Source organism: Bombus vancouverensis, chromosome 8, assembly GCF_051014615.1.
Source record: "Bombus vancouverensis nearcticus chromosome 8, iyBomVanc1_principal, whole genome shotgun sequence".
Taxonomy (NCBI): domain Eukaryota; kingdom Metazoa; phylum Arthropoda; class Insecta; order Hymenoptera; family Apidae; genus Bombus; species Bombus vancouverensis.
In genome coordinates this window covers 8,973,655-8,996,692 of record NC_134918.1, presented here as the reverse complement: position 1 = coordinate 8,996,692, position 23,038 = coordinate 8,973,655, and the positions used below count along the sequence as shown (strand labels likewise).

Genomic DNA, 23,038 nt, shown 5'->3' with positions numbered 1-23,038 from the left:
CCAGGCGAGAGATTGAAATAAGAAAACGCTGAGAAATCAGCGGTTGTGGTCTACGCGTCGATCGCCGAGTCCGGAGGTCTCGTTCGATCCCAAAATTGACAAAACAGGCTGTAACGCGATAATGTTTTCTCTAGGCGGGTCACGAATAGATTCGGAAGCGGACTCGTTTTGACGCAGAGACTGACGTCCGAGAGGGCATGGCAAACACGTAGAATTCAACGGAAACACGGGTGGTCGGGAGAATCTAAGGTGGCAATCTCCATTACGAGTTAACGAGCACACAAATACACCTGCTGGCGCGCGCAGCTGTGTGCCAGGGAGCGGATCTCGTGACAACGATCCGTCGTCCTCCATAAATTTCGCGATGGTTGCTACAACGCGCGTGCTCCCTCGTCCGAGAAAACTGGTCGAATCGAGGCAAGAAAAGCGAGCACGAAGAGAAGGGTGCTGTGTGATGTTGTGTCGCTTCGACATGGAGCGAAATGGACAGAGAGCGTGTACAAGAGAAGCCAGAACAGACCACTGTAATAGCCACTGTAATCGTGTGCAAGGAGAATCCCTTCTCTCCTCTGTCTCCCTCTCTCTCTCTCTCTCTCTTCGTTCTTTAAAATCAATTCTCCCGCGCTCGAAACGGGCCGCGTGCGTGTGTGTATAATACGTGACACGTCGAAACGGCTCTCGTACGGGCACGCAGAGCGGTAATTTATGCGAAACCGGGGCCCCCTCTCGTCGAAACGAGAGTGCGAGGAGAGCACGAGTGATCGAAAGAGGACTCGGCAACACCGCAAAGGCTACGAGTAGCCGACGGTACCGAGGTTGGGGCCTACGGCCCTGCGTTCTTGGCCTCGGGCTGCCTGAGGAAAGAAGAGGAGAAGGGGAAGGGGCCCCACTGGGTCCGAGTGTCCACGGAGGGGGGGCAAGGAGACACACGGGCACCCACTCCTCTACCATCCTATATATACATACGTACATACATACATACATACATATATATGTATATGTATATGTATATATATATATATATATATATACTTCCCTCGCCTCCCTCTTCACTTCATCGTTTTTTCCCTTGTCGCATCCTCTTTCCTCTTCAATTTCTCTCTTTTTCTCATTCCCTCTTTCCTTTTCTTGTTCTTGTCTCTCCCCTTTCCACCGATTTCTCCCCGTCTCCGTCATACGCGCGCGTCCAACGCGTCGTACGCCATATCGATGCATTCTCCGGGACCAGAGAGCTCGCCTTCTCTTGACCATCGACGAAAAGGTGGCGAGCACAGTGACACCGGGACACCGAGAGCTCGGTCGTCAGCATCGTAAGGTGCAAGGATAACAAGACGATAAAGTCCCAAATTAGGGGCCTGCTCTTCTATATGGCCGCCGCGAAACTCCTCTCGCCCCCTTTGGTGCCATCGCGTCCGCGCCTCGAGAGTCTCGCTCGAGCACCGTTCGAGAATGGGCGTATTAGAATTTAACCAGTTTCAAGGAGCAGTTCCCCGGGGCACTGATTCCGTCTCGTCGAGGCCGAGAGCACGCGTGTTCCGTTACCCGGTGCATGTAAATAAGCGATCTCTAAGATGGAATTTTCGCAAAAACCTCCAACAACTCCAATCGGATCGGATCGGGTCGTTAAGGTAGTGACGCAACTCACGAGAATCAGGAAAGTTGCGTTTCTATAATATTTAATCAATCGATAGTGAAACAATGTGATAAAAATGTCCTAATCCATTAAGAAAATGCTAAGAATATAATGAGATGAAAACTTTAATAAATTCAGAGTTTCGCGTAAAGTGTAGAATATACAAATGTAGAAAGGGTAGTACTTCGAAATTCATTGGAAGAGAGAGGGTTTCATTGGAAGAGAAAGAGTCGTTGAAAGAAATATTGAAATTATTATCCACATTAGACTTAAAATATTAGAACACCATAAATGCAGCGCTCTAATCAAACCTAAATGATAGATATTAAAAATAATCGTGACACTATATTCATGTTGAAATGGTTAATATCAAAGAGTTCTGCTTTAAAATGACACAGTCGCTATTCTATCGAGGATGTTGTAGTCACAGGTTGAAATGTCGCAATTGGGAGGCATAGAAGCTAGAAAAGAGGATGGTCACGCGTGGCACGGGACACGCGGACGCGTGACTTCCGGTGTGCCGCTCTATCTACTCGGAAAAAGGTTTCCATTGAATAAATTAAACGTATGTAGCTATTGAGATCGCCCTCGGAACCAACGTTTTTACTGCTGAAACGAGGACAGGCTGTTAAAGAGCGGACGATCGCCAGCCGCGATTTTATCGGTTTACGAACGGCACAACGCTATCTTGGTTCCGATAAGATTAGCGAATCCACGAGTGTGAACTCATCGGATAAAGAGGGAGGGAGGGAGAAGGAGCGAGAAAAAGAACGAGACCGTACAAAAGGACCTTCGAGGCGGCGTGAACTCGCCGGACAAGCCGTGACTAATAATCTCCGGGAGGCTCCTTCGTGCACGATAATTAATTTCCCAGATCGTTGATCAACGATCGAGGGGGCAAGGCTTTCCTTTTTCCCGCGTGAGCTATCTTTCTTTTTTACTCGCCTATCGCTGTATCGGTCGCGTGGGAGTAAAGGGTGCAGCGATCCGCATCGCGGAAACTTTTTAATTCCATTAAAATACGCTGGACACACGAGGAATTTCGTGTTGCCGGAAAATACGATTCTGTGAAATTTCTGTCTTTCTCTTTTCTTCCTTTTCTTTCTTTCTTTAACGAAAAGTAGTAACGAAGCGACATGGCATTTCAGTATACGACCGAGAACATAATTAATTTGAATTATTTTTTATTTATGCGATTCACAATTTTTTATGAACAAAAGTATTATTTTAAAAAGATTCGGCGATACTCTTCAACGATAATTTACTGTCGAATGTTCGCGAATTAATTATGAATGTTGCGTACACAATATTCTACGACTATCCGTGGAACAGGACGGTCAGGTGGCTTGTAATTCAGAGAATTCTCGAACAACTTTACTTATTTTATTACGAAACTTAGTACTCTTGCGCAACAGAATTTATTATCACCGCTAACCTGTAACACGTAACGTATAAAATTTCCCAACAGATATTAGTCCAATTAAATTCACTGCAAGCCCCTGTCCGTACATTCGTAAAAAAATCATCTGAGAAGCGATTGAAACGCCAAAACCAACCTCCATCAACCTCAGCCTGCTCGGCCGAGTAGGAAAACAAACACGGCTGGATAAAAGCACGTTAGAACGAAACGAAGCCGCGACTGCCAGCGTCCCCTCATCGAAGCGATAAAATCTAGCGAATATAATTAGCCGCTCGTCCAGATATCGCTGGTTAATTTGCATGACTGAAGTTAATCCTTTGATACAACGTCAACCAGAGGGACAGACCACCATTAACAACGTACCCTTCGACGGCCACCACCTCGTGCCACGTGTGCACAACCGCGGCTATACTCGCAGGTTATGTTTCTACTGGAAGGAAAGGAAAAGGACGAGAAGGAGGTGGTGTGGTTGTAGCGAATGGTGGTGGTTGGTAAAGGAGAGAAACGAGAGGGAAGAGCGGCGGCCGCTATGCGCCGTCGTGTATCGAAGTAGCAAGTGTCGGCCCCGTCGGCTACGCCCATATAAATCCTCGGTTACCTAGTCGCTTTACGAGATACAATTATTTACCGAGACCGACCAAGCTACCTTATTTAGTCCTAGTTAACTCACCGCCGGATGGCAGAGGATCCGATTGATCAGCCCCTCTCCCTCTTCATCGCTTCGCCCCCGCCTTTGTCTCCACGCCGTATCACCTTTTTCGCGCGCCCATCCCCCACCGATCCCATTTATTATACCATTCTGCTACTTCCTGCCATTCCACTCCTGCTTTCGTAGATGTACATAGTTGAGGAGGAGGATCAACTTGGCTTTTTATCTGTTCCACAAATTCATCGTCTGTATATATGATCATTTATTAATGTTCAATTCTCAGAAAGTAAATGGCTTGTTCCCATAAGTTCGTTTGTCGCAAGAAAAGATGGTATACAAGTAGTAAATAAATTCGAAGACACATTTTGAAAAATAGGGTAACGTCATCGCTTTCTCCGTATTCCACTTTTGGAGTTGACCAATGTGACTTCGGAATAGGACAGTATAAGAAAGTATAAACAAGAGATAGAGAGAGAGAGAGAGATTTTATTTTACAAGTGTGTACTTCTTCGATTTTTACTCCAACGACAGAGTAGAATTTCCATAATGAGAATGATAAAAGTACCGTTAAAGAGCGTAAAACATATTATTAGAATTGGTAGAGCTACGCTATCCACGAAACTCAAGTTTTACGATAAATTCACCAGGTAATTAAACCACGTATTTGCCAATCACGCTAAGACTTCAAAAATAATAAAGTCCAATCGTAGTTCCAGAATATTCGTCAGCCTGACCCACGAATCCATAGCTTTATCGCCACCAAATACACACTATTCCTCTTATCGCCAGAACGTACCGAAATGATTCATGCCACGAACTAACAAGCGCAATCGTTCCTATCACACACGGCAGAGATATCAACGAAACATCGAGGAATCAATTGGCTACAGTGCCCCAAGAATACCACCCGTGAAACACATCGTGCCACTCGGAAATCGAGCAAATTGAACAGCATCGACAAGTGATCCCGCGAATCAAGCCGACTTCGCGTTTCGACCGTAACGAATACATCCGGAAGCCAGTGTCGGTAAGGCATAAATTATTTTAACGCGTCGAGGTGGAAGAGCGAGCGAACGAGCGAGCGAGTCCGAGCGATCGAGAGGGAGAGAGAACGTCCACGCGACGTGTCTCGCGCGTTTAACCTATCGACGCGGCGTATCTAGCGGACGTTAATTGCGCCCGAGCAATAACGTTGTTATAACGAGTATCGCGCGCACTGGGTACCGGTGTGCGAGAGAGCGTTCGAAAGCGCGCTCGCGAGCGAGCGAGCGAGTTGCACACGCGCGCGCGCGCCAGAGAGCCACACGGTGTAACGTTGCCGGTTCGCTCCAACTCGCCGCTTGTAAATCATTCTCGCCGCTTAACCTGACATTAGCGTGACAGGGTGTTATCCGGGCTCAGTCATTTTAGCATATGGTTAGCAGATGCCACTGGACGGAGCGGTTTCTTTTCCTCCTTTTTAATGGACCGGCGCGGAGTCGTCGATAATTTTCACGTGTAAACGCGCCCTTCGCGTCTCTCCGCGGACCGATCGCTCACGCGTCCGTCTACCAACTGGATATCGTTCTATCGCGACCGAGAAACGGAGTTTGACTACGTGCTAGGATCTAAGGCAGTTGCATTTTAGAATTGAAATTACGTATTGGATGTTAAAACAGAAAGTTACGCATTGCCAAGGCGGAACGTTGACATGGCGATTCTTGATAGATACGACAGAAGTGTACGTCCTGTTAATGGAACGAACATGAAATTTTCTTGTTCCTGTTTCAACAGCTTTTTTATCTAGTTATTGAAAAGACAAAGTTTCTATCTGATTCATTTTTACAATGATGCTTCACGCCAGAACATGTTCTTAATAGCTATCTTAATTACTCTAGGGATCCTGGAGTACTTGAAATGTCGTAAACACTAGTCTTCAATTAGGTTGGGACTTATAATTATAAGCTTTGCCAAGTCGAGATTCGAATTTTCACTGAGATACCTCGAAATCTCATCGGAAAATAAACATAGGTATTTCTATTTAGCGATGAAGTAAGGAAGGAATGATCGGCACCCAACGAGCAATATTAGGTGAATATCACGCGAGTAGATTTCTATGTATATTTTATTCCGGGACACGTATCCAATAGAAAAATCGCGATAAACGTATCGCCATATGAAACTCGTCTAAAAGGTTATTCAGGAGTAGAATTCGACGGAAAGAATCGGTTACACTGGCGTTATTGTCGATGGATAAATGGCCGATCTCTAACAGAGCAGAAGGGCAGAGTTTCGAAAGCCGGAGACTAGCTGCTCTAAACAAAGAGCTTTACAGCCATATTTATAGTTGTCGTAAAACACTACGCAGATTGCTAACCTTCGTTCAACGGGCGGTTGTGCTCTCCCTTCTCTCTGTACCTCGTTCCCCGTCCTCCTTCTTTATTCCTTTCTCGTTACTCCCTGCTCTTCCCTTCTCATTCCCCCTGGACCACGATGTATCTCCACAGCTCTTGGTTCCCTCGTTCCTTTCCTTCCTTCGTTCGCGCTTCGTTCTATGCGATCATCCGCCAGCTTTCTCTCGCTCTTTATTACAACTCCACCTCCTTTCCTCTTTCTTCTCCACTGACTCGCGTCCACCAAAGCTCTGTCCCTCTTGTTTTCGACCACGTTCCCTTCATCACCCCTTTCACGCTCTGCGTTTTTCAATCTCCGTGTCGTTCTTCCCGTTCCTCGACCTCGCGCCGACCATTTTGGTACCGAAACATTTTCGACCTTTCGTTCTTTCGTCCGCCGAACGAAATTTTAAATCGGGTTGTAAATTATGCTCTTTTAGTCTTCTATAAATTATCTCGGAATTTCTGTAAGGGTACTCGGTCGAATTTAGTTATCGCTGACATCGTTATTACACTCGTGAATCTCTTTCAGATTCGATTTTTCGTCCATCGAATGAAAGTTCAGGCGAAATTTTTGACGTTCTTCATCTATTAACAGTCTGTTAAATCGTCCTCTAATTTCTCCGGAGACTTTCAGTCAAGTTCTGTGGTCTCTGTCATGGTTATTGCACTCGTGAACCGTTGGAAATGCTGCAATTAGCGGTCGAGGATTGATTGGAACACGGGTGTTCCCTTCTCTTCCCGTAACCGGGGCTTTTTGCCCCGCTCGATCGGTCCTTAGAAATTTCTTGTTTCTCGGGAGAAGCTCCGTGGAGTTGTACACTCGGTTCTTTCTCTTTCCACCGAGACAAGAGTTCGACGACGGTCTTCTGGCGTTAATTGACTGGAGAGCCGTACGGTCGAGCGACTTTGTTTGACGAAAATCGTTTCGACAGAGTCTCGGAAACAGGCAGGACAAACCTGAATCGTAACCACGGGCCCGAGAAGGAAACCGGTATTTTTGGTGGGCATGCCTTATTATCATACGCGCCTTTTGCTTTTTCATTCTTTCGCGGTGGCGCGATTTCTTCTTTTTCTTTTTCTTTCTCCCTTCGTGGTCTTTTCTTTTCCTTCGTTTCTTTTCTTTTCTTCCTTTTTGCTTTATTCTTATTCATCCTCGGCACGTCGAATAAAAACACGCGTCGTAATACGTTAATGCGTTTATTAGGGTACTATAGGCGGCAATTAGACGATCCGCGATATTATAAAAGCGTAAAGAGTGTCGTCGCGCGCCTTTACAAATGGAATTTTACGACGAACTGAAGTTTATAGTCGGAGAAACCTCTTCCTGCTTATAACGATTCCAATTTATTGCGATTAAAGCACTCGTGATATCGCGGCTAAATGGACCTACTAATTTCCTATAAGATTTTATAGGACGTGGTCAGCACCGTTTTGTAATTAATTTTCGTCTTAACCAGATACGTTCGCCATGGACTCGAAACTATCATTAAATAACAAACGAGCTGGATGGTATATATCACTCAAGTTCCTCGTTTCTGCCCCTGTTGATGCTACTTCTGTACATTAGTAACATTTTCTCTGATGAAACTATTTTCCACGATCCTACTTATCTCTAACTTAGGAATAATCGAAAGAATGAAAAAAAAAAGAAAAAACAGGCAACCTGAGAATATAAATGTAAACCAGATATTCGTAAAAAATCTAAGCTTTCACTGATTGCGAATTATCGTGCTACCCATTTATAAAAGGGCAGATTAAATAAAAAGAATCGATGAAATTCAAAGAGATAAGATATAGATACAGTATAAGTAGATTAAGATAATATTGTAGTACCACAAAATCCCATTTATTCACAGGTTATAATATTATGATGAAGCTAGAATCGCAGCATGATATAAAACTAAAAAGTTTAACAACATTTAAAATAAAAATCGTCGTTAACATTTAATACAAAATCATCATGAAGAAAAATGTACATATACCTGCTATTTTCGCTGGGAACACCTATAACGTATTCTATAAATGAATTTCCAAAATTATCCTACTCCTTTCTAAAATTATTTTTAATCGTCAATTTCTTAAATGTCGCTCCATCCAACTAACAAATTTTCCGGTCAAATATAACATTCGTCTCGACCTGTGTAACATCATCCCGTAGCGTATACGAGTTCACGCTGGAAGACACGTGCTCGACCGAACCAGGAAACGCGGTCGCGGAGCCACGGTGTGTACACAATGAATGAATCTCTTCCTTTAAATAGCGTTAATGTTTATCCATGATGCAACTAGGCGCGCGTCGCAGTCGCGCACGCTCGTAATAAGTTATTCAATTCCGGCTATTATTAATCTTGTCAAGGAATACCGTTCTCGTGTAAACAGCGCGCGTGCCGTGCGTCGTCGTGCGATAATAGTCGCGATCCTGCTACGCGACACTGTTAAACGATCATCTTCAGTTTCCTTCGCGCGAAACCCATCTACCAACTTCTTGCGTACGCACCCTGCTGCATTTCTCATCCCCCCCTCCGTTTTTTCATATGTACAATAGTCTCATATTCACCTCATGTATATGCATCGATCAATGAATTAGTCGTTCGCATCGTAATTATTGCGGAATAAATTCTGAGAACCGCAAATGCATCGCAAAGTGTTTTTTGGAGAGGTTCACTGCGCCAATGTTTAATGTTTGCTTATTATAATACGACTAAAATGCCACATTGAATAAATTAATAAATTGCCATATTTTATTAAAATTGTATTTTTTTTTAAATATGAGTAAGTGTCATATCTTACGTATTCTGTTATCATGAAAAGGTTGAGAAACACTGATTTAGAATACATCGAAATCGAGATACTGAGAAGAGAAACCGGGAACTGAAAAAAAATGATGAAACTTTGCGTGCAAGTACGGCGAGTCGTCAACCGTAACACCCATTTTTGTTGCTATCATAACGCGATTTTGAAGGTTGAAATCGCCTGCACGAAGAAGATGCAGAATTTTGAAAAAACGGGAAGTGGTGAATCTGGACTCTTTGAATTTATACGACAATTAACGCGAAATTTAAGCGACACTTGCCATATAAAACACATCTCTATTCGTGAAAAGTGATAAAATCAGGAAGAAATGCCGCGAGATTCCAAAGATCAGCGCGTGAGATCGGTGGATGATCGAGGTGATGGCCTGAACGTCCATAAATCCGGAGCAATCGGGAATATCATGTCCGTACGTGACCTCAGTGAGGAAAGATACGATCCCTAGAGAGAAGATCGACCGACGATATACCGAGGAGGTGCGCGTCGTGCGAACGTAGCCGAGCTTATCTTGTTATCAGCGTTGATTGGATCACGCGATTACGCTGCTAGCTCGCGTCTACGCGTGGATTAGCGGCTGTGCAACACGGCTCGCGTTACTCGCGACGTCTCATTCGAATTTTCGCTACGATCCGCGACGATTGCAAGGATTCCACGGCGCGTGGACCGTCTCTGTGTATGTATAGCTCGATCTGCGGCGGCGGAAATGTTTGTTCACGCGATATCGCAACGCGCTTATCGCGGTACGCGAATGTTCAACATGTTTGTCGACGCACTCTGGCCCCGATGATAAGTCTGTTGACCGACTGCCTCTCGATATAGGTGAGAACGATGTGTGAATTCGTTTATCGTTGCGCGTGTATAGGGCTAATTGTTGGAGAGTTCGTGAACTCTTTCTTTGCAGTAAAATATGTAGTAAGTACACATCGGAGGAAGCAGTGAAATATTTCTTGATATTGCCACTGAGAAATTAGAATCGAGGAGCTTCCTAAGAAAGCAGTTTATACGACAAAATCGAATATGTATCGAGCAAATTGCGTCGAAAGTTTTAATCCCAATTTTGTAATATCAACTACGTTTGCACGGATAGCTATGATGGCTTTTAAACGACGTTGTCTTTTTTACTTGCGAAATGAAGACAAATTTCGTAACAATTCAACACTTTGATTAATATTTTTTTAACATCTGTCTACAAAATATCTACAAAATCTCTACAAAATCTACAAAAAAATATGACTTTTCAACTTTTTGTAGGAAATAGATGTTAATAATCACGTTATGAGTGTACAAATCTTTCAGACACTACCCTGCAAAAGGGTTAAAACAGGTGATGTTATTTTTCAATAGTAGAAAAAGGACTCCATTTCCCCGCCAATTTAGATATGGTAAATTACTTATTCCAAATTGATCAAATGTCACGTGTCTGTTGCGTGACACATTGTGTGACAACGCGAATCAAAGGACCCACGTGGTCAGCACGTGTCGCAGGTCAGGGACCGGATCTTTCGGCCTCCATCGAAAGCGGAAACCGTTCGAGGCAACTCGTGCTTATCGATCCTAACGAGAAGTCGACCGCGACGATCGAGATTCTACCGAATCGACAAGAAACTACGAGAGTCCCCTTTCTTTTCTCGGTCAACAGGAACTTTGTTCTCATTCGTTTAAACTAACGAACTCAGGCAACTTGGAATCCTAAACCGTGTTTGATAAAAGTTAGTTTATCGTGAAACAAAGAAACTTCACTTTATAACTTTTAATACGAAATGTGATTGCATATGTACTTAACACGTATTATTCTTCTACGCTTATTACTCACGTAATAAAGACGTAAATAAAGTAAGTTGGACAACTTGTCTTGTTAGGATATAAAAAGAAATTTTCGTAATCTGAAACGATATATACACAAAAATATATACCTGCGTAATTTAAAGAAAGGATAGTTGACCGTAGTGCTAAGAATTTTCCAATTTTCTGTAATCCAGGTGAAAGAAGATATACCGACGAGACAATATTAACCATATTCTTAGAATTTCCTTTCCTAACTACTATTAAAAAATAAAACTCTGTAACATAAATCGACTGAGAAGAATTCGCAATTATATAAATAAAAAAAAGAATAAATAAATCCTGAATATTCTAAATGCCTCTGACCTATGAACAATAGCGCCCGTTCAAAAAATACAGCGTATCGTAGTCAACGAATAAAAATACAACGAGTAACCGAAAAAAAGGAAAAAGGAATAGGGGACACGATAGAATATCGAGAACGCTCGGCGTCGATACATCGAATTTATGTTTCGCTATAAAATTTTTCAAAGTCCCGGCCATCTCGCGCACTATCCCATAGACGCGTTAAAGCAAGATCAAACGTATTTTTCTCGGATCCTATCTCCGTTTCTTTCCCCCTGTCTAGGCCCGATTTTCTAGGAAAGCCTGGTTTTTAAGGGAAATTTGTTTAACCGTTTATAAAAGACGTAGGTGCAAGCACCACCGCGGGGTGTAGTTGGCCGAATCCATGGGGATGGGGCCCTCTCTTCTTGGGCAACCTCTTCGAATGCAAGAAGTCCGGCAGGTAGGCTCGTTAGCGAGCAGGTAGGTAGGTAGAGGCGAGTCAGGGTAGGTGTATAATGCTGACTGTAGTCGGTGTGTCTGTATTCATGTACCGGGTGTTCTGTCAGTTTCCGTCACAATGGAATCTCATCTTGATCCGAGAAGGGAACTTGGAACCGTGAGGCTGATGTTTGACTTGGAAATAGTATATGTTTTGTGTAGACAGATCGGTGCACTGGGTCTCGGTTTCCTTTATTTGTTTGTTTTATCGAAATATTCGGAGAGAGTAGAATATTCTGGTCTTGGGTTGCTTTTATATTTATACCGTCGAATAACGGATACGCGATTGCTTTCTACGCTGTCGTATCGCGTGGCATATTATGCCAATATATCGTACTTTATAGTAATTCAATTGCACTGTACGCCCAGGGTTATTGAGATCGAAATTAAAATTCTTGAACGTAAGAGAGTCGAATAAGACAGGAATTTCGCAATTTCCTCGAGCGTGTTAGAAAACCCATGGCGAGTCTATTTCGAGCGGATTCCTGGTAAGAACGTTAAATCACGGATCGTCCAGGCTCCCTCTCCCTTCGTTCGGTAACAGGCCGATAGATGACGACCGCCAATAATTCCGCGTCTCCTCTTATATTACAGCGGAAGTTGGCTATCTATATCCTCGAATATTACGCCGACACCCGGTATACGGTGCAGAGCGTAAGAAATGGGTGGGTTAACTCCGAGAGGAGGCGAAGTAAGAAGAGAAAAGGAAGCAGGCTGAAAGGGCGAGCGAGATTCGTGCGAGCGAACGAACGAGCGGGATAGTAGTGGAGGCGAGGAGAATCGAACAGAGATAGAGAGGCAGGCGTGAAGAGGATGGTAGGAGAGAAAGAGAGAGAGGAGAGAGAACTCGCTTGGGTGCCATGTGCATTGGTGAGCGGATACACACCGTCGCGTCGTAAGGTTCGGAGGGAAGGTATTCGGGCAAGTTCAGGGTGATGCAGCTCCTTTCCTCTCTCCCTTCTTCCCATTCTCCTCCTCTCTTTTTCTCGCGCGTTCGTTCACTCACTAATTCTCTATCGTGCGCATATACTTGCCTCTCGTTCTGGTACACGGTTACTCTAACCCACTCTCAATTTCTGTCCTCCTCCTCTCTTTCTCTTCCTGACTAACCGACTCTTCTGTCAATTTCTGGTCCTCTCTCTCGTACTCTCAAGCCCTTTCTCTCTCGTCTCGTTTCCTCTCGCGTGTACACGCGTGTGTAACCGTGTACAAGCGCATATGTACGCACGTGTATAAAGAGCATGTGCCTGTATGCGAGCCGCGCGAACCACCTCCTCCTCTACCCTTTCCGCCTCTCAGCTCCGCGGCCGGTATCAGGGCTGCTCGTTTCGTCTCGTTTCGTTTCGTTTTTCGTCTCTGAGGATAAGCCTACGGTACGCTCGAGGCGATCTAGGCGCCCAACCGCCTACACGCGAACTCGTCAATTACTTCGCACAACGAGACACATCGTTTATGGTTCTCCCCTCGGTCCTTCTCGTTCCCGCCGCCTTTCTCCCTCCCTCTGGTTCACACGTTCGCGCTCTGTCTCACCCTCCTTCTCACGTTCGTTCACGCTTTCTCTCGTTCTGTCGCGCGCGCGACCGGCTTGCATACGATATTTGCAGCGAGGTGCAATCCGGAGGCGGAGGCAGTTTCCAAGTAGCGACAAAGTGTATATCGCGGTGGCGCGCGAGCGCTCTTTTCCGACCACGGAGAACGGCTGTGTCTCCCAACCGGCGGAAAATCGAAACCTCGAGGAAATCGTGAACCCGCTTCGTACCACTTGTGACGTGATAATTCCAGTTTTCTCGCTTTTATTTTCTCTCTTTCCAGTGTGATCGTAGATTATTGGGTGTGTTATTATTACGCGCAAATTGCTCCATTAATAGAGCGGAGTATACAGTGTGTTAGACTAGAGTATAGGAAAGCAGTAACGTGGTTAAAAGTCATTGCCATTTATCTGCATGTAGCGTAGCGTGAACAATCAGGCTACGCCTTCTATCAGAGTTCAGCAATAAGGCGGCGAAGAACGAGAGATAATGTTCTACGCACGCATCGTATAAAGCTTTACGCTATCTTGCTAAAGTAAATATTATTCTTACACGAAAGTAGTCGACTGTGTGAACTATGTAACGCAAAATCTAATTGTCGAGAACGTGCATTTGTTACTGCGATATGAACGTATATTATGCTTCATTTATTTAATCACCTTCATAAACATACGAATTTACGTAAACGTCTAATAAAACCTATAGGCATAGAGCGTCAGTTCATTAATATTCTTAACTCATGAATTATTATGCAAAGTTGTTTAACTGATTAAATCACGATTTTCTAATCTCATCTTACCAAGATTACAACTGAACAGTTTCCTTTACTACGATCCAAACTTTTATTTCACGATATACGTACTAGAAATTTTCTGAACATGTAAATTTAAGAAATTCAGAATCGGAATAATGTGAGGCACCGGATATTTGACAACGGTTCGTGCAACGCTCCAATATTTATTTTTAGTCGCAACGTCGATGCAGATAACGCGACTCGCGGAATTTCCTCTCGCTCGACGCTCTTTCGTAACTCTTGGACAAGCCCGATGACGATTTTCTCCCACGATAACCGTCCGATTTCGACGACAGCCCGCGCGGCGCGGTGCGTCACGTCGCGCGATAATACACCGTATAAATATACTTAGTCATTGTTATGCCCAACGAGCCGTGCCTGATAATTAGCGGTAGTTAGGCTGTTGCACCGAACGAGCAACGAGCAACGAGCCAAGCAATCCGACGAATCTGCGTAATCGCTAGTCGAGATAACGCCCGGAAGATTTGTCAAGTCAATGTCCCGCGCATGCAACAGACACGCGAATCTGAGAAAGCTGCAACGAGTTGATGAAAGTCGTATACAGGATGATTCTCAAAGCAGAGATCTCGAACGAGGAAGCCGTTGATTGAACATTGTTTCAACATCAAAGACGATACTACTGGATTGGCAACTAAGTGATTGCGGATTTTGTCAATATCACCTAATGACAAATCCCGCAATCACTTAGTTACCAACCCAATATCTATATTTTGTACACGTGACTCTATTAAAATCGTTCACATGGAACGCTCGGTCGAAAGAATTTTTATAATCTTTAAAATTATATGTAATTTGTATTAATTTCAAAAGAAAGCTTCAACGTTTAGATTTCTAAATCACTATTACATATTACGAATATTACGAATTAATTGTCTTGCTATTATTTTACTACTCTGGTAGTTCTAGTAATTTGCACCGTCAGTCGAAAGTTTATAAAAACGAGTCCGCAAAACTTGGAAAAATGTTTAGTATGAATGCATTATAATAGAAGGATTTTTACTCTGATATTCTTAATGCTGATTTCGAATGAGTGATGGAATTAAAAGCGATAGCAAACTTTTGGTCGGTAGTGTACAAACAATGCAAGCGAAATGAAATTTTTCATAGGAAATTTCGAGCATTTACATTGAAATAACTGCGAGCAAGAAATAAAATAAAGCATTTAAAAATTCCGCTGGCAGAAATGAATTAAAAATGCAACGTTTCGCGTTGTGTCGATCACGTTGTTATACGACACAAACCCGTTATGTGAAATGTAATTAAAGAATGGCATAAAATTCGGCAGAAATAATGCTGATAAAATATCCGTGTATATATTAAAGTAGACACTGCCTGTTGCGTAGAAACGTCGATTTGTAATTTTAATTTCAAAGGAGGATGAAAAAGAAGAAGAGGCGGAGAGAGAATAATAAAAAGCCTCGGAGAATCCTACTACCGAAAAGCAGCCAATCTTCGTATTGATATTGAGATGTTTGCATTAAAATTCCGTGTAACCTGTGTATCGTGCCGGTTTTGTGGTATTTTTATTTGTGTATAATAATTTTCAAGTCATAGTTATCGCGTCGATCCGCACACCGCCGAAAGACGCAATTTTAAACGCGTTCGTGCATTTCGAAATTAGCGGAGGATCGGTAGCACGCACCGGCGACGCGTCGAGAATGAGAAAGACGAAGAATAGCGCGAAACGAAAGAGGATGGGAGAAGAAAGAGCACAACATTCTTCCTTACGTTTACTGCTATTATACTGATACACATCGTTAGTGTACCTCGAGCCTGGCTCACGCGACCTTACCAAATTATAGCCAAAAATTTGGACCTTCCAATTGTTCTTCGTTAAAAGAGAAAAACGAAAGAAAGGAGTGGAATAACGAGGAAAAAATTTTAAACAGGTTGTAGTCCTCGTTACACAAACCTAAGTAAATTCAATGGAAGAAACGAGACACGAGTGGTGCATATTTCGAGAAATATCCTTTGATATAAACCAAGACAAGTTCAACGGCCGATCCTTTGTAGAGTAAAACGCGTCTTAACGAGCGTACAAAAATACTCGCAGACCTTCGGCGGAGGAAAGATCGTACGAGTGTACAACGACGTTTAATGAATGGGGAAAAAATATCTGACGCATCACGCACCATTCAGTAGCGTGAACATCCTGTAGGAAAACTAGTTTCAGTGAGCGTAAGAAAAGAAAGCAAAAATGAAAAGGAGAAAGGGAAAATAAAGGAGTAAAAAGGAACGAGAACACGAAAGAAGGAAGGGGTCCAGAGTGAAGTAATTGATGCCAAGATTAATCCCACCTCGGCCTCCTCTAGCCTTCCTCGAAGCACCATAATTAACCACTTAAGCGATTACGACGGATCCCGACGTAATATTTTGCACGTTCCCCCCTACGTTCCACGTCCGTCCATCGCGGGTGCAACGAATTCTGATCCGGCCGCGTTATTTGCACGTAATTGTACGTCACAGAAAGTGATTTTCGTGTCGTGCCACAAGGCTCGCCGCGCGTCGCTACCGTTCAGACAAGATAAATTACAATAATTTAACACTCCACGGATTCGTTTACACTCGTACGCGACCAACTCTCATTTTCTCTCTTTGTCCGTGCATGGATCTTCGACCACTTTGTTAAGGGGAAAATAAACAGGTATAGTTTTTATGGCGACAACAAGTACACGAGGTTTAAAACAATTAGGGTTATCTTTTTAAGAATGTGAAATATATAGGTTCGAACGTTAAGGAAGAAAAAGCCCGTGTAACCTCTACTTAACGATCGGAAAAGACGTATTTGCTTAACGTTTGATGTATCACGTATTTCATCGAGCGATAAATTCAATCTGTGCTTTTATTGCAACAATTTATACACCGTTCCAAGTAATTAGACTTTATTACTCGGTAGGGCAACCGCGGCGTGTAAATCAGCACGCGATTAAAATATTATTACGTTCTACGAGGAGAGGCACAATATCTCTTTTTCTTTTCAAAGCAATATCCGATTTGACAGCGAGTAATTTTCGCGAAAACTATCGCCACGTCGATACATCGGGGCAGTTCAAACCGCCGCCACAATAAATTATCTTTCTTCGGTACAACTGCATTCGCCTGGCGTATAACAAACAAACGATTAACAAGATCTACGATAACTCGTCTTAAAGTGACAAGTGACCATCGATAAAGCCGCGATCAATATAATCGCAGTCTCCTTCGATTACCTCTTATCGCGTCAAGATTATCTGAAACCTCGAACGTCTCCCCGAGCAAATTCAATCGACGGAAAAGAAAAAACTATTTCTTCTAATCATTTGTAATCAACTTGATTTGTCGAGTGATCGAGTTTATAAGAGAACGAAAATTGTACTTGAAGACGTACTTACGAAAATTGAATTTGTACTTACGACTTGGATTTTAGCAGCGTCATTTAATAACTATGAAATGGCAACGACAAATGAAAAAAAACTCGACATAATTTTAAACGAGATGAAAATTCTATCTTTTCCTTGTACGAACGATTTGAATTTTGATAGTCATGATTTCGTAACTATCGAAAGAACACGACGCCCTCTCCAAAAGCAGAAATATTAGAAAAAGAAAAATTTTAAATATTCAACGACGCGCTTCTACTAAATCCTTTGATCGCACACTCTAGGTGCCTAGGTTGGATATTAGAGGTAAGTCGTCGGAATCACAGTAACTCGTTAAAGTGTTTTGGCAACACGGTGACAGCGTGTACGGCATCACACGACATCGATTTGTCAGTGACAAAGTCCAGCCAGGGGGAGGACAGTACCAGGAAAGAGAGAGAGAGAGAGGATGTGTGTGTGTCTATGAGAGAAGAGAGAGAGAGAGAGAGAGAGATTCCGGCGCGTTTCATTGTATATACCCGTTGCGCTAACGAGTTACAATTTGTTTCAAACCTGTCGCGAGAATAATAGCGTTCCGTAAACTTCGGTCAATTTCCCCCGGCAAATTGGGATTAACTTTGCCCGCGGTTTCTCGCCGAAAACCCTTTTCGCTTTTAACCAACGCCAATTCGATTTCGCTCATCCTCCGGCCCCACCCTTCACCCCTCGTGTTCGCCTGCCGATTACTTTCTGTTCTTGCGATTACTCTTCCCTCTGGCCGTGTGATGTAACGCGAAATTCGAACAACAAAGAGTGGAGAATATTATACGTGATAATAAAAGAAACATCAAAAAGTAAAATATTAAAAAATTATCTACTCTATATGGTTAAAAGATTGTTTAGTAGATTGTTTTTTTCTTCTTTTTCCTTCACTCGTTGAATTAAAAATATTTCATTATTATTTCCTAACAATCCGTATCATATGATATTACTTATAATGTAAAAAACAGGTGAAACTTCAAATGTTTCAACATACCGTGAAAAATTAAACGATGCCACATAGGGCATTTTGACTAAGGGAAGGTGTACATTATGGTTACATAGAATTGTAGAAGATGAAAGGTTTCACTATGAGGGCATGTGAAGAATTTTATGTACATTTCGATTTATTTATCGTAGCTATAGTCGTCGTGATAGTATCCACCGATAGGAAATGTCAACAATTACACGAGGTTTCAAGATCTGAAGTATTTATTTGCAGTTCAATTTAATCGTATTAATATTTGCTATTCTAGTAGCTTTAAAGCTTGAAATGCGCATAAATTGCGGCTAACATCCTTTGTTTCCAACTTGTGAAAATTTCCTTCATTTATTCTTCCTTAAAATATTATACACAGCTATAGAATCGTAACAGTCAAGAGATAAAATAAGAATTTCGATTCCGAATTTCTAGAGAAGCAAATTTCTACAAATCATAGACAGTGTATCAAAACTAAACCCACCGAGAGTTTCGATAGTTATTCGGGACGAGCGAAAATTACGAAGAAGAGGATCGAGGGACGACAAAGTTTCAAACGTGTTGGAACGTTTCTCCCGAGAGTTTCAAACCAAAGGGGAACAAAAGAGAGCGCTGTGTCTGAAATTGGTCGATAAATGGCTTCGAAATTTTCAGTGCGCGATACGAAGCGAGAGCATACGATGTTTATTGCCGTTTCCGCGAACCCGAACGTCATCTTACTCGAAAGCAGCGGAAAGAAAACAGTATCGTATGCCCTTGTAAAAACAGCAACAGAACCGCGGGATCGAGTTACTCTTTCTCGGAAACGATCGACCTCCGACAAAAAAAACCGCACGTTATCACACGAAACTCTTACGTTTCGGTAATTCGCTAGGTACAAGAGCGAGTTCGTAAACGCAACGCAACTCTCTGCCATAAAAACTATGAATGAAAGAACGACGCGCAAGGTTAGGATACATCGACAGATAAAGAAACTTGAGAAACCGACTCGCGAGATTCATTCATGCGTTTCGACGCACGTGTCATGTATGTAATTCGGAACATCCATCCAAGAAACGACATATTTTATTCTCTTTATGGATAAAGTCACGTCCGTTTAATCTGTCGGCTGAATTCTTTTCTTAACGCTGCGCTCTTCCTCTTTTATGTACCAAATATTTTCAGATTACTGTCGAAGTGTAAAGCGATGCTAAGTGTACGTATATCAGGAGAAATTAATGCTGCTTTGAAAGAGTATAAATTATGGACAAAGTATTATTAATCTCTCCAACACTTCCAAAATGTTTATTATTTTTTATATTTGCAAGACCGTATTCGTCGAGTTTGATTTTTTATATATCTCTCTGTTATTATTACCATTCGTGACAATGAACGATAATCGAAATAAAATTTATGAAACTTCAACGCTTATGTCTTTGTACGGATCTTCGCTGTTTATTGAAAAATCCCGTCAGAGTTTGGGTGTCGCGAAATTTCTCGCGTCGAACGCGTGCAGATGATGCGTGCGTGCGCGTTGTTTCCGCTGGGAGCGCGCCAAAACGGAAATGAGAAATACACGCGCGTTTTCGTTTTTAGTCTACAATAAACGATAATACGTAGCAGGCTCGTTAATCTCGTTCAACGATCGGAACACGACTAGATTGTTAATCGCCTAGCTAGAGTTTAGAGAAACGGCGCGGCAAGAATGCTTTTCCGACAATTTCAGCCGTCTGTTACGGCGGCGGGACCAGACTAAAGGCGTCTAAATTATCATTAGGACGTAAAAGCGATTTGCCACAAGTAGATTACGTTACCAGATCGTAAGATAACCACCTACAATGACGTTAATTTATATGAATCAGGGCCCTGCCCCTGCGACACGCATAAAATATCATAACGCGTTATCAGATTTCATAGGCGAGTGAAACTGGGCGCGATAAACGTCCGACGGGACGAATAACGTCCGACGACATTCGACCGTGTCGTATTGTCGATCAATCTTCCTTTGTTTCTAATTCGTTCTTCGTGACTTCGTGACAATTCTCCATTTTTGTACATGCAACATGTGTACGCAACGATTTGATAGATTAAATTACATGTTAAATTGTACGGCGTTATGTGTATGTATATAATATAGCGAATGTATTCATCCAGTAAATTTCATTCATTTACAGTTCAACGTATGCATATACTAATTTAAAGTAAATTACAGCATTTACAATGAGATTTAAACGTTTGTTAGTAGAAACAGAATATATAGATTTATTAGAAATAATAGTCACTTTATATTTGCCAACTTCTGTCTCTGTTTCACATTGACTAAATTTTCTTAACCGATTTGACGACTCGATCAAATCGCGACTAAAAGTCAGTGCGTATATTCTTTACACTTTTCTCTCACCGTGACATCTACGATTTGTAATCTCCTACTTCTCTAACAACGAGTAGCTGCGTTTAGCCTAAACTTCGCTCGTTAAATGTTACACGGAAAACGCTTAGTCACGATACGATTTAAAAAGTTATCATAGCGTTCTTGTATCACGATCCGGTATCTCGTATCGCTGAATATTTATCTGATACTAGCGCGAGACAATTGTAACGGAAGGGGAAGATGATCGTCGTAGTTCCTTAGCGTAGACAACAAGAAAGTAAGATATAATAAATAAGACTCACCGAAAACGGGGCTGAGGTCGGATCTCGCTGACGTCTTGCCCGTCGTCGCGTAACTTCCACCGGCGAGCGAGCCCTTTTCCTGTAAACACACGCATGCACTTAATGGCGACGTCCTTATGCTGTCACGATCGAGTGGGTGGATCAAAGAAGAAGATACGTTGCACACGACGATCAAACGGAAAGAGAGAGAGAGAGGGGGGGGGAGGGAAGAATGACACGTTGTGTTATGCACAGGTAAAACTCTATCGTAACGACAACACGATATCTGTTGTACGATAAAGTAGAAGAAAAAAAGAGGGAGAATTTTTGAATCTCATCGACACGCACCTCAGACTCCGTGAGGTCGATGAGGGAACTTTTCTCCTCCGTGAGGTTCTCGGAGGACCTCTTCTCGTCCTCGCCCTCATCCTTGAAGACCTTGACCTCGTCTTCGCTGCCGAGATCGTCGCCGCCGCCGCTGCTGCTCACGTGCGGCATTATTGCTGGCCGAGCGACGGCCACCGTCTTTCCTGTCTTCGTCGTTCGGCGACTTAACACAAGAGGTGTGTCCGCCTCGAGTAGCGGACCAAGGAGAGGTTAGGCAGCCGATACGGCCGACGCGGGAATTTCGAAAGCCGGTCCTCGACGTGCCGGCTGCGAATCGTTCAACACACGACGTTCAGAATAGCACACTAAGCGACGAGCGAACAACAAGCGGAAACAAAACTCGACGAGAAGACGGTGGTCCGAGAGAGGAGAAGACGACGCACAGCGACAGGCAGATTCTTCTCTCTTCTCAACAAGGCTGCTACAATCCGTCGGAACGGCGCTGCGCTGCCTCTCTTTCTATCACGGACTGCGTGCTCCTCTGTCACGCGCGCACGAGACTACGCGGCGAAAGAACGCCACCGACGCGACAGACACTTCCTCCCTTCGGTACTTCTCTGTGTCACTAGTGCCGCACAACAACGAACAATACGATACGAATGACGCAAGGACGACAGCACAGAGCACACAGAGAACGGTTCACCGTCACCGTCACCTTAGCCTCCACCACCGTCGCCACCGTCGTCGACGGAGGAGGTTAGGCTTCTATATATTTGAACGCACACTTTTCTTTTCTTTTGCTTGATTTTTGCTTTCCTTTTTTCCCCTTCGACGTGAGGGGCACAAAACGAGAACGTAGCACCGTAAGTATAAAAAAAAGAACGCCGCCGTGAGACGAGATCGGAACACGACTAAAAACGCACCACCAGTCAAAACACAAAGACGCGAGGATACGGTAGTAATCTCGATGAAACGAATATCACCGATGATCATCGACGAGACACGCAAAAGAGAGAGAGAAAGAGATGTATATCACCGTGAACGACAAACGCGGGCCGGCAACGAGCCGAAGGTTTAACGGCCGACGCGCGTTTACTCGCGTATTAACCGAAACGTAATCTCGGCGAAGATACGAGGACCGCGTGGGAAGGCCGGCGCACACAAGGGAGGAGAGAAGGAGGTGCGATATACACACGGCCGGTGGAAACGAGGGGACAAGGAAGAGGTAACGATGGAACGTGTGTGATGTAGGTTGAGTCGTGTGTAGAGTGGTCCCTGGACCCCGTGGTGTGTGTCGTATTTAGCGCGCGCGCTGCCAGCAACTTTCCGTGCGTTGTCGTCGTGTGCGTATACGTGTTGTAGGTTTTTCCTCTCTTTTTCTTTCGTTTATTGCGTGCACCAGGCGCATAGTCCGCGCGCCACGTATCCGCACGATGGTGGCCACGATGCTTTAGCGAGCGCGCGATCCTGCTGCTGCTCTTGCTTCGATTCCGTATGCAGGTAAGTACGAAGAACACGCGCGACGACGAGTACGGCACCACGACGACGGTGACGACGTTGCTGCTGTTCTTGCTGTTGTTGTTGACGGTGCACGCGCCGGACGGCCATCGTGCCCGTGGTTAGGTCCCGAGGTGCGTGTTTGCGTATCTCGCCCCGACTCCGATGGCTCGATGTGCTCTGCCTGGATGCTCGGTGCCGACTGCCGGTCACAGTGAGCTCGGGCGGGCGGCTCTCCCACGCGACGACCAATCACGACGCCGGATTCACCGCCGCGGCTTCCCTCACCGACGCGCCATCTCACCCCCACCCTCACCCCCCGCGAGGCCACGACCGGCCAGTCATGGCAGGCAAGGCGGCGAACCGACTCCACCCGAACTCACCCGAAT

The 23,038-nt window shown here is 43.9% G+C and overlaps 1 protein-coding gene across 2 annotated transcripts in view; it reads right to left on the bottom strand.

Annotated features, from left to right (window-relative positions):
* Window positions 1-22,973, bottom strand: part of LOC117162770 (protein pangolin, isoforms A/H/I/S) — a 283,283-nt gene extending 260,310 nt beyond the window's left edge. Inside the window, exons 1-2 of one of the 2 annotated variants that reach the window (XM_076620447.1) lie at window positions 21,174-22,973; window positions 20,847-20,925 (exon numbers count right to left, since the gene is read on the bottom strand). In XM_076620447.1, coding sequence (XP_076476562.1) covers window positions 20,847-20,925; window positions 21,174-21,323 — 229 coding nt within the window. In that variant the 5' untranslated portion in view covers window positions 21,324-22,973. The remainder of the gene's footprint in view (window positions 1-20,846; window positions 20,926-21,173) is intronic. The other variant, XM_076620448.1, reaches the window with a different exon arrangement.
* Window positions 22,974-23,038: the final 65 nt, after the last annotated feature.